The sequence below is a fragment of the Erinaceus europaeus genome, chromosome 4 (genome assembly GCF_950295315.1).
Source record: "Erinaceus europaeus chromosome 4, mEriEur2.1, whole genome shotgun sequence".
In the NCBI taxonomy this organism is placed as follows: domain Eukaryota; kingdom Metazoa; phylum Chordata; class Mammalia; order Eulipotyphla; family Erinaceidae; genus Erinaceus; species Erinaceus europaeus.
The window spans coordinates 37,223,384-37,235,651 of NC_080165.1; the positions used below are offsets into that span (position 1 = coordinate 37,223,384).

At 40.2% G+C, this 12,268-nt stretch overlaps 1 protein-coding gene across 3 annotated transcripts in view; it reads right to left on the reverse strand.

Moving 5' to 3' along the window:
- Positions 1 to 10,273: 10,273 nt before the first annotated feature.
- CARMIL1 (capping protein regulator and myosin 1 linker 1) overlaps positions 10,274 to 12,268 on the reverse strand; it is a 332,859-nt gene continuing 330,864 nt past the window's right edge. For all 3 annotated transcript variants that reach the window (XM_060189278.1, XM_060189277.1, XM_016189509.2), the window contains one exon: positions 10,274 to 11,306. In XM_060189278.1, the coding sequence (XP_060045261.1) occupies positions 11,170 to 11,306 (137 nt within the window). In that variant the 3' untranslated portion in view covers positions 10,274 to 11,169. The remainder of the gene's footprint in view (positions 11,307 to 12,268) is intronic.

Genomic DNA, 12,268 nt, shown 5'->3' on the forward strand with positions numbered 1-12,268 from the left:
TTTCTTGGGGCTATATGCCTCTGAGCTAAACAGAATGCACTTCATGAGACTCTAAGCACCTGCTGAGATACTTAGCTATTCAGAAAGCATGGAGTTATGTCAATATTTACCTGGAGATATTTTAAGTTGTCTGACTGACATAACCCAAACTGACATTTCCTTGATAGAAAGAAAATCCTGACACTAAATATTTTTGTGCTGGGTGTCAAAGGAATTAACCTATGGTTAATATCTATGGTTATAACCTATGGTTAGTATCTTCAGTCCCAGCATGCATTTTGTGTGTGTGTGTGTGTGTGTGTATGTGTATGTGTATAAAACCCTAGTTCCTTTGGCTTCTATTCAGAAATACACCATAGAACTAAAATGGGGGCCCGGGTAGTGGTGCACATGGCTGAGTGCACATGTTATAATGCACAAGGACCCAGGTTCAACCCCCTAATTCCCACCTGCAAGAGAAAAGCTTCACAAGTGGTGAAGCAGGTCTTCAGGTGTCTGTCTCTCTCTCTCTTCCCTCTTGATTTTTCTATCCTATAAAGATTTTTTTTAAAGCCTGCATAGCAAGAAAATTCTTTCTGAAAAAAGAACTAAAATGGAATGTGATTTTAGAAGTGAAACACACTTCTATTCTAGCTTCCTATCCTGTTGGTTTGGAGATTCATTAAATATTACCACTTTCCTTCCCTTGTTGAGAAACATGACAGAAAGATATCAGGTAACCTTATTATTGATATGCTAAGATGGAGGAGTGTTTTAGATTCAGAGACAACAGGGTCCCTAATATTTTATGATTTCCAAATGAAATGTACCTGCATATTTATGAGCTGGATGGCCATAGACTTCAAAGAAGGCATTGCCCTACTGGATGTTTTAAAGTCAACTCGTAAATAAAATACATCCTCTCTTTAAGTAGGAAGTTCTGTAATCAGCATGCTTAGTCTCTTTTATGGAGTGGATTGTGCTTCCCTACCCTTCCCTACCCTTGTTCTCTCAAATTCAATATATTAAATGTCTTAACCCCTAGTATGAGTGTATTTAAAGATATCTCTCTTTTGGATTGTAGATGTTAAATAATAGTTTAAAAAGTAAACCTGGACATAGAGCTATCCTGAGTTTGAGTAAGAACCAAGTACAAACAGGAAGCTGTTGAGGGACAAGTTCCAGGCACACACTAAGTGTTTTGTGGTGGTTTTGTTAGTTTGCTTGTTTTTATTGCAGAGATTTCAGGATTATTTTTTCAGGAAAAAAGAAAGAGGTAGAAGGACACAGAGAGAGACTGAGATCTCATCATGGAAAACTCCAGTGTAGTAGGCCTGAATTCAGGCTTGATAAAAATCAGCACCCTCCTACATGTACTATCTTGCCAGCTTTGAACTTGATGTTTTGTTCTTTTTCTTCCCTGTAGATTATGGGAGCCTGAGGGATTTAAAAAAATTTTTTTTTATATTTACTTATTTATTTTCCCTTTTGTCACCCTTTTCCATTTTTATTGTTGTAGTTATTATTGTTGTTATTGATGTAGTTATTGTTAGATAGGACAGAGAGAAATGGAGAGAGGAGAAGACAGAGAGGGGGAGAGAAAGATAGACACCTGTAGACCTGCTTCACCACCTGTGAAGCAATTCCCCTACAGATGGAAATCAGGGCTTGAACCGGGATCCTTACATCGATCCTTGAGCTTTGCTCCTCATGCACTTAACCTGCTGCACTACCACCCGACTCCTGCTTGAGGGCTTTTAAACTCTAAGTAGGCTTCTTAGCTTAACCACTGACTCCTGACCAAGAGATAAAGCAGGGTGGGGCAGAGATAATCCAGTGGTAATGCAAAGAGACTCTCACAGCCCCACCACTAGGCCAATGAGGTATAGATCTTCTGAGTTTCCTGGTTAGTTCTCTGTCCTCTAGTGTCAGCACAGGGCCTCCCCGCCGCTGCTTCAGATTCTGAGGGCAGTAGCAATGGAGACTCACAGTTTGGTGAGTCTTAGAGGAGTTCTTTCCTCCCTTCAGCCATCTTTTTGTTGGTGAAACAGACTGGAGGCGGTGTCTCAACTGGTAAACTGCCAGACTCAGCCACTTAATCTCTCCCTAGGCTCCTCTCTGTCCATGAGGTACATGTTTTTGCACTCACCGGTGATTTGATGGGTTCCTGAAGTCGTTGTAGTCCTGTCTTTTTGTGGTCACATTGGTATTCCTAGTTGACCCAGGACTGAACTTGATGTTTTAATCATGTCTAGACACATCCACTGTCAAGATGAAGTCCATACCAGCAAATTAAAGACATTCATGATTGATCAGTCAATTTATGATATACCCACTGCCCCTTATTTCTTTTAGTTTATTCTTCAGCTTTCACTTTCCACACAGTACTTCTCAGACAGGGCAAAGGAGGCAATGAACAGGAGAACCTCCGTTAGAAGTCCTAGGGGGTAGAGAGTGATTTGCTTGTTCTAGACCTAAGGCTAAAGGTTTTAGATAAAAGTAGTCCTTTTCATTCAAATGTGCACCAGCACCACTCATCAGAATCAGGAGATTCATGGGGTAAGAGACAAAATACCAGAAATTAGTCCCCTTTATTGTTTTCCTTCTTCAAGGAAAATCAGCAAGGGATTCAGAGATCTTACCTGGTCTGTAATATAAACCTATAGTATTTTACTTACTTATTTGCATCAATAGGGCTTCACCACCACTCAAGGCCAACTTATTTCAGATAGAAAAAGGGACACACACACACACACACACACACACACACACACACACACACACACACAAATAGAGGGGTGGGGGAGAGAGAGAAAGATACAAAAAAACTGAAGTTTCTCCCAGTATGGTAGGGACTGGATTTTTTTTTTTTTTTTTTTCAATTTTGTTTACCAGAGCACTACTCAGCTCTGGCTGATGGTGGTATGGGAGATTGAATCTGGGACTTTGAAGCCATAGGCATTGAGAGTCTCTTTGCATAACCATTATGCTATCTACCCCCACCCTCAGGGACTGGACTTTAATTTGGGTTTTATTTATAGCCCAGTAGTCACCTACCAACGTGAGTTATTTTGACACCCCGTTATTTTGTCTAAAAAGCAATATCCGCATGAATGTTGTGGCCCTAACAGGAGTTTGGGACAATTAGCATATGATGTCAGCCTGAGGCTAGAACACACAAGGGAATGTATAAAAGCAGACTTAGAGCAGCTCGCTCTCTTGATCTTATGACCTGCACCATGGACTCTCCATTTGCCCTGGCTCTGGATTGATTCTGGTCTTTTCACATGGTGATCTTGAGTAACTTGGTTGTAGACTTTGGACTTTTGCCTACTTATTTAACTAGACTTACCCCCTCACATTCTCAGTGATTTTATTAAATAAACCTCTCTTTTGCTTAACCTTAAATGGAGCCACTTATTTTGCAGCACCTAGGTATCGGCCCAAATAAAGCCTCTATTGTTTAAACCCATTCTCAGCTCCCCACTGTGAATACCTCTGGTCTATCTGCATGTTAGTTGTTTGTCATGTTCAGGCAAAAATTAGCAAAGTCATGGATCCCCTGGAATATACCTAAAATAACCCACTAGCTTCCACAATGGAGATCCCCAAACTCATCTGCTACATTCTTGTGTTTAGGTTCATGACTATTAAACACTTTTCCTGCTTTATATCTTTTAAAAAACTTTTTATTTATAAAAAGGAGACACTGAAAAAATCATAGGACAAGAGGGGTACAACTTCACACAATTCCCACCACCAGAACTCCCATCCCCTCCCGATAGCTTTCCTAATCTTTAACCTTCTGGGAGTATGGACCCAAGATCCTTGTGGGATGCAGAAGGTTGAAGGTCTGGCTTCTGTAATTGCTTTCCCACTGAACATGGGCTTTGACAGGTCCATCCATAATCCCAGGCTGTCTCTCTCTTTCCCTAGTGGGGAAGGGCTCTGGGAAGCAGAGCTCCAGGACACACTGGTGGGGTTGTCTGTCCAGGGAAGTCTGGTTGGCATCCTGCTAGCATCTGGAACCTGGTGGTTGAAAAGAGAGTTAACATACAAAGCCAAACAAATGTTGAACAATCATGGACCTAAAGGCTGGAATAGTGCAGATGAAGAGTTGGGGGGGGTGGTCCTCTACTTTGTAGATAGCTAGTAGGCATATTTCAGTTATATTCCAAAGGGCATGTGGCTACAGTAGGTCTTTTTTTTTCTTTTTCTTTTTCTTTTTTCCCGAGCCTGAAATCTGATATGCTGGTGGGTCCAAGTTATTGTCTGGGGAGATGATGTCATGGTTGGAAAAAGGACCAGAAAGCTGGATCAGGGAAGAAAGTAGCTCCCTAATATGGGAAAGGGTATAAATATTGTTGACTGTAAATCCCATCAATTTGATGTGATCTGGGGCCCATATTCATCTTAGGAGCCTATGTGACCTCTGCATCCCTGTAGATCTGAGCTCACATTCTGCTTTATATCTTAACACTTTTTCAGCCACCAAGTTGCAGATGCTACCATGATGCCAGCCTTACTTCCCTAAACAGAAGACCTCATCAATATACCCTGGACCTCCACCTCTCCTGAGTCCTGCTGCACTAGGGAAAGATAGGGACAAGCTTGGATTACGGATAGACCAGCCAATGTCCATTTTCAGAAGAAAAGCAATTACAGAAGGTGGGCCTTCTACCTTTTGCACCCCATAATGACTCTGGGTCCAGGCTCCCAGAGGGATAAAGACTAGAATAGCTTTCAAGGGATGGGATGGGATGGGGTACAGAAATCTGGTGGTGGAAATTGTATGGAATTGTACCCCTCTTAACCTGTGGTCTTGTTGATATTTTTTATTTTATAAATTATTAAAAAATCTAAATTATATTTACAAATATAATTTTTATTGGAGGACAGCCAGAAAGAGAGGGGAGCAGGTGATAGAAGGGGAGAGAGACAGAGAGATACCTGCAACACTGCTTCACCACTCACAAAGCTTTCCCCCTGCAAGTGGAGACTAGGGGCTTGAAGCTGGGTCCTTGCACATTGTACCATGTGCACTCAATCAGGTGCATCACTACACAGCCCCCATATTATTTCCAGTTTCCAGATGAGGAAACTCCCCTGTGGTGTTAAGCTAACTTGAGTAAGGTCCAAAAGAAGTTAGATGGGATGATTGGGGGACAAAAGATACTGCTTTCCTGCTCATCCATCCTTATCACTGTGAGACAAAGCAGTTTATGTCACATCTTTCCCCCATCCCAAATTCTTCAGATGCCCCTCTCCTCTTGGCTGCCTTCCCCTTCTTGTATCTCCTGTGCTTCCAGGACTCTACACTACACCCACCATATCTGATGACAGCCAGCGTTTTGGCAAGAAACACTGACACAGTGGCTCATAAAGTCCCCAGCATTACCAGCTTTCAGAACCATAATGTGGATAGCTGGTGGCAGAGTAATAAGATATGTGGATCTGTCTTGATGCCCAGCTTTGCTCTGGGTATCTTTCAATTATTAAAGAAAAATCAAATCACTTCTCCAGATCCCACAAATCAGCCAGTGATGAACTCTGGAGCAGTGAAGCAGCAGTGGCCCTGCACCAGGCCGGAAGTAACTCAGCAACAAGCTTCTGCCCTTCTCACCAGCTCTCTGCTGATTTCCTCACCATGGAATGAAGTTTGCAAAGTGGGGAGGACAAACTACCTATACTATACTTAAAAAATAAATATTTTAATGAGAGAAAGATACAGAAAGATAGATGATAGATTAGATAAACAGATGATAGATACTAGTACCCTTTTTTAAAAAAAAATTATTTTCCCTTTTGTTTTTTACTGTTGTTGTAGTTATTATTGTTGTTATTGATGTCGTCATTGTTAGATAGGACAGAGAGAAATGTCGAGTGGAGGGGCAGGGGATGGAGACAATAGGCAGATGGCATTACTTTTTCCTTCATCTACAATGTCTTTTTGAGCAGGCTCCTGTCTCCTTTCAAATGGGAAACCTAAACAATAAGTCACTGGGCAGATTACCCCACTATGTGTCTTGGAGCCTCCCCAGATCCCCGCCCCACTAGGGAAAGAGAGAAACAGGGAGTAGGGATTGACCTGCCAACACCCATGTTCAGCAGAGAAGCAATTCCAAAAGCCAGACCTCCCACCTTCTGTACCCCATAATGATCCTGGACCTATATTCTCAGAGGGATAAAGAATAGGGAAGCTATGAAGGGAGGGGATAGGGATATGGAGCTCTGGAGCTGTGCACTGTGTGGAAATGTACCCCTCTTATCCTATAGTCTTGTCAATATTTCCATTTTATAAAGAAGAATTAGTCACTCAGTCCTTCTCCTAGTACCCTGAACACATAGAATTTCAAAAGTAGCACATGGACATGCAATTTGCAAGACACCCACACAGCACTTGGGGTGCTCCCTGCTTTGTTTCTATAGGCTGCTGCCATTGTGACTCCCAACACATTAATGCCAATAACCTGGAGGCCTGGGGCTGTACTGATACTATTTCATTCACCCACTCAGAATATTGCTTTCTTTCTCTTCTGGGAGTGATTGGAGAGTTAATTTCAGGCCAGTACTTAATTAAAATAAAATTGTATATAGTAAGGTGAACAATTCTTCCTCTTGCTTTTTCCAGGAAGAATCAATATAAGTAACATGTTCACGTTGCCAGGACTTTTAGAAAATCTATCAGAAACCTATTACCTATTTCAACTAAACCCAGGGACACAGGTTTTTTTTTTTTTTTCTTTTTTTAAACTTTTATAATGCTGGAGTGGTTTACAAAGATGTTTATATAGTGATCTTCCCATAATGAGTAATCAATTCACAGAGGAATTAATACATTGCAGGATTGCTATCACAGGGGTACACTTCCACATCTCCCCAAGATAGGTGTCAGCACAACCTCCCCCTCCCTTAAATTGCCATCCTCCTCTACAATAGGGCACTGAATCACCAGTCCAACTCAGCTCCTTACTTCCTCTGAATTCCTAGATGTGCAGCTATAACCAGACTTCAGTAGTTTCAGTCAGTACTTTTCCTTATTTTTGTTTCTTAGATCCCACCTGTGAGTGATATCATCTAGTATTCATTCTCTTTCTGGCTTATTTCACTTACCTGAGTCCTATTTCCACTCATGTTGTAGCAAAAGAAGGTATTTCATCATTTCTTAGGCTAAGTAGTATTTCATGGTATACAGTGATTTACAAGATTATACAATAATAGGGAGAAAAATCTACGCTGGCTCTGGGATACTGCTGACCATTCAGAGAATCCAAATTTCCTGCTTTCTCTTGTTTATATTTGAAACAAATATCAGTAGACCTTAATGCAGCATATGCACGGCAATAGTAGATAGCATATATGTCCTGTCTCAGTGAACTGTATTTTTCTCTCTGAGTGTTGTGATGCCTGGTGTCACATATGACCCAATCAGAGTTGAGCAGTTTGCTGACTCTAGGTTTGTACCATGATGGTGAAGTGCAAGACCAGGCCACCAGATACAGTCCTTCTTGGTCTAGTTAAAAGCTCAAGAGAGACAAATGAAAAATCAAAACAACATAGCAAAGATAAGGAAAAACTCTTTTTTTCCTCTTGCTCCGTCTGCCTCAAATATGTCCTACAGTTTTGTCTGTCTGGGTTTATACAATTTGGGCAAGGAGCAGGTTCTGAACTATGGAAGTTAAATCAGAAACTCAACAAATTTTTTTACTTAATTTCATTTTATTGTCATTCTCAAATACCAACTATAAAAGATCTGAATGCACTTGAACTGTAAATATATATGTGTATATAAATATATCAATTTTTATTGAGGGGGTTAATGCTTTACAGTAAGCCATTGACAAATGAATACAATTTCATTATACAACAAGCCCCCAAACTTTTCTTCCTCTCTTTCCTCCTCCTCTCTCCGAGTCTTTTGCTTTGGTGCAATACATCAGGTCCTGTCCTTGTTTCACTTTGTGTTCTCAATTCTCCATTCCCTACTTTATCAAGTCCCACTAATAAGTGAGATCCTTTGATATTCGTCCTTCTCTTTTTGGCTTTTCTCAACATGATGACCTAAGTTCCATCCAAAAGGATGCAAAGGAAGACAACCTCACCATTTTTAACAGCTGAGTAGTATTCCATCATGTATACATGCCACAGTTTTTTAGCCACTCATCTGATGTTGAATATTTGGGTTGCTTCCAGGTTCTGGCAATTAAGAAACTGTGCTGCTATGGTGATAGGTATAGTAGATCTCTTTTGATAGGTGTTTTTCCCTTTGGGTAAATCCTCAGGAGAATTGCTGGGTCTTAGGGTAGGTCCATCCTTTAGTGTCCCAGTAAGTCTTCAAATTGCTTTTTTATGTGATTGTGCATACCCACCAGCAGTGTAGACTGTCCCTCTTTAACATTTGTCATTTCTGATCTATGACATTCTCACAGGTGCAAATTGGTATGTCATTGTTGTATTTATTTGTTATTTCTCTGATGATAGCTGTCAGGTTTCTTGGAGTATGAAGCTCAGAAGAGCAGGACTACAGTGAACATTCATGAAGCTTCCACAATTTCCCTAGCACCTTAGAAATAGGAATCGGCTTCACAAACTACAGCCTTCTAACTGGCACTTCCCACTGGGCTCCTGGGTTTAGTGGCAAAAGCCTTGCTAATGTTTTTACCCTCAGGAAAAAACCAAAAGGCAAGCAAGAAAGAGAATGCCACTTAGTTTACACTATAGGGTAAACACTTGGGCAGTGCTTTCAGTTTAGCAAGGAAAAAAAAAAAGCCACTAGATACAAAATCATTTCAATTTGGGAAGACAAGTGAAACCTATTTGTAAAAATCAGGGCTGTTTTACTTACTATGACTGCCTATTCTAAGACACCAGTCATTCCTTTGATTCCTTGTTATCTGCAAAAGAAAATGTGCCATTCTGTGGCTAAGGAAATAGCTCGACTGGTAGAGCATTGGACTTTGATGCCAGAGGAGACAGAAGTAATAAGAGATTCAGCATAGCTCTTAGACCAATGAAAGGTCAGGAAGGTGGCCCAGAAAAGGAATTCTATGTTGGGCAAGAATGACCCAGTGAATTGCACATCATCATTGGTGACCTCATTGAAGCGGGCTAGGGCAGTGTGGTGGGGAGGGAAATTCATCTCAGCATGTCAATTATCAACCAACGCTCTTCACAAGATTTTCTCTTGAAAGGATAGCTGAACAAATATCTCCAATTACCATAAGGTGAGGGAACCTAAGGTTTTTTTGTTTACCTATTTCACTGGACTCTTGACCAAAGGGTTTATCTAAGTCTTAGTTCTTATTATTGCTTGAAAATAAGCAATGGCTCTGGCCACATAGAGACGAATTCAAGCCCTTCCTCCCCACTTGAAATACTATTGCATTTAAAACTACATAGGTTTCAGGAATGCACTACTGAAATCAACATTTCAGCCCCTTTGTCTGGATTTATGTCCCCTTCCAACCTCTTAGTAAATCACCAAGACAATTCTCTCTTCTCTAAAATATAGCTTCTATGCTGAAATTTAAATAAGTTTCAGGAATGTGTATTTACGATAGTATTCTAAATGAATGTGAGCTTAACTGCTATTAAACTGAACAATATCTGTATCACCCATGACTCATATGCATATTAAGGGGGTACATCTATTAACTGGACAAAGTCACTAGGCTTATGGATATGTTAAAGGTCTTGAGTAAATGTCATCTCTGCTGAGTCCTCCTAAGTATGAGACAGGAAAAGCCCCCCTTTTTCTAGGTCTCTCTCTGATGAGTGTGGGGCCTACCACATTTGTTATACTTAGTTATGTATCGCCTCTCACTAGCTCATCAAAAGCCATCTTTGTCTTCTTATTTTTCTTTTGCTTTGACAGCCATTAGCAGTATCTGTTCCTATCAACATTTATTATAGTAGGATCATGTATGTAGGCATATATCTTGTATCTGTCTGCCCTCATGGAATTTCATGCAATGGTAGCAAACCAGTGATTCAACATGCAGTCTATTATCCTCATGAGTGTGTATGCAGGAGATTGGGGATGAAGTAAGGGAAAAACTGATGTCAAAGAAGTCCCAAACAGACCATACTACATTGCTCACAGTTCACATTTCCACTTCTGATATGACCCTTGCCTTGGTCAGACAGTGGGAGCATACAAAAGAGTTAACAAGCTAAATAGATTTTAGAGGGAATAGGTTTGATTATCTGGGAACTGTATGGAGGCAAAAAACAAAAAGTGTATTTTCATAATTCCATCCCAACTAAAACAAATAACAAAAACTGGATGTCAAAATTCCACTTGTAAAATCATTTTATTGGTATAAATATACATATGAATAAAATACCTTCAGCCTGTAAGTGAATATTTGTGAAATGTCTTAGAAAGAGTATTATTTTAATTTTTTTACAGGTGTCAAAGTAGTCTCTCTTCAAATCATACATTAAAAGCTAATATGCAAACAGAAATTAAAGGCCTCCAAAAAACACAAAATATTCATAAAACCTCATTCCAATCAACTATACACATTAATCTGGGCACGTGATAGAATCAGCTTCTTTTTCTCTCTTATTTCCCTGTGCTTGCTGATGAGAATGTGTGAAGGTCACCGATCAAGTTTAAATGTACAATTCCACACCAGGAAGGAGGAAGTTCCTCATAGGAGAATGTAAAAACCATACCCAAGATTTGATATATATAATCTATACAAATTATTTATTAGTGTGCTCTGTTAATATAATTACAATGTGCAATTGCATACATTAAGAATAAATTGCTCTATAGAGTCTAGTGCAGGTTTGACTCAGATACTCGCAGCAGTATCTATCCCACATTCAGCTGGATCTTGTTACTTGTATGTGTCCAGTTAACTTTGTTTAGCTCCAAAAACTCATCTCGTAGGGCAAACTGTAGCTACCTAAGAGAAATTCAAGTAGGGCTGATTTGCTGGCATTCATTGAAGGCATAAAGAAGAATGCTTGGAAATCAAACACCAAGGACTGGGAGAAAACCAAACAAATGTACTCTGAACACCAAAAAAATTGGAATTGGATCTATTTGTCTTTAGAGAGAGAGAGCGAATAAAGAGAGGAAAGCAGCACCAAGAACAGAGCTCCCAGGAAGTAGTGTGCCCTTGGCTCCTCTCTCAGGGCTAACAAAGCACCCCACACGGATTTATCCATGGGTGACTTTTACACAAAAATAAAATCTTTTTCTGCTTCTTCCCCGGAGTCACTAGACTTGCTGCCTTGTTGGCCATCTTTACTGGAGGACCATTGCTTTTGTTCTGGAGTCTCTTGGACCTGCTGGCCCCAGCTTCTCCTTGAAACTGAAACAGGAAGGGAAGGACATCATTATAGTTAATTAAGAAGCTAATGTTGGTAGCTTGACTAATAAAAAGAAGAAACTCATCAACAGAAGCAGAAACAAATTAAGGCAAGGGAGAAAAAACAAAAAGCAAACAAAAAAACCCAAACAGTCAATGAGACAGAAACCTCTCATAGATATGATTGAGAATCTGAGAGTGAAGATGGGTGGTGGTGGGGGGGGAGGTTAAAGGGAGAAGCCAGGAAGGAGAAGTCCTCTGTGCCAGGAGGCTTCTCAGTCCTCCCCCTCCCCCTCAAGCAGCAGGGAAAACTGTATGCTGAGAAAGAATTTTATTCTCCAGGAAACAGTATGAAGTCTTGTGAAAATCAATTAATACTGCTGTGGTGTTTACAAACCTTTTGGAACCAGCCTCCAGGTGAAATAATTGCTGTTATAGTTACCTATACTGAATACATATAAAATGAGAAGAGTCGATTGATTTTATAGACCAATAATGTAAGATTATTAGGATGGAGCCTTAGTGCTATGCTATGACAGGCATTATCTGTTTTATTTATTTAAGATTGATTTCATATGAGATAGTCGAGAGAGAAGGAGGAGAAGGAGGAGGAGGAGGAGGAAAGAGAAGCTAAAAGCATCACTCTAATAAATGATAGTTGATAGTTCAGGGAAGTAAACTGGGAGTTTCTGGCATGCAAGTCCAGCACTCTACCATTTGAGATATTTCCCTACTCTGAAGGAGGATTTCGTAAAACTTGGAATTAGAATTTGAACTAGATATCTCTCTCCCCCAAGCCCATGGTCTTCCACAATTTTATTGCCACTACCTTGGGAAAGGTTCAGATGCCACACTCGGGCAGTTATTAAGGAATATTCAATGTTACTTATTTTTGTTATATGTATACCACTTAAGGTGAAACTACCAAGTCCACATACTTTTTGTGTACTCTGGAAAAAAGAGTG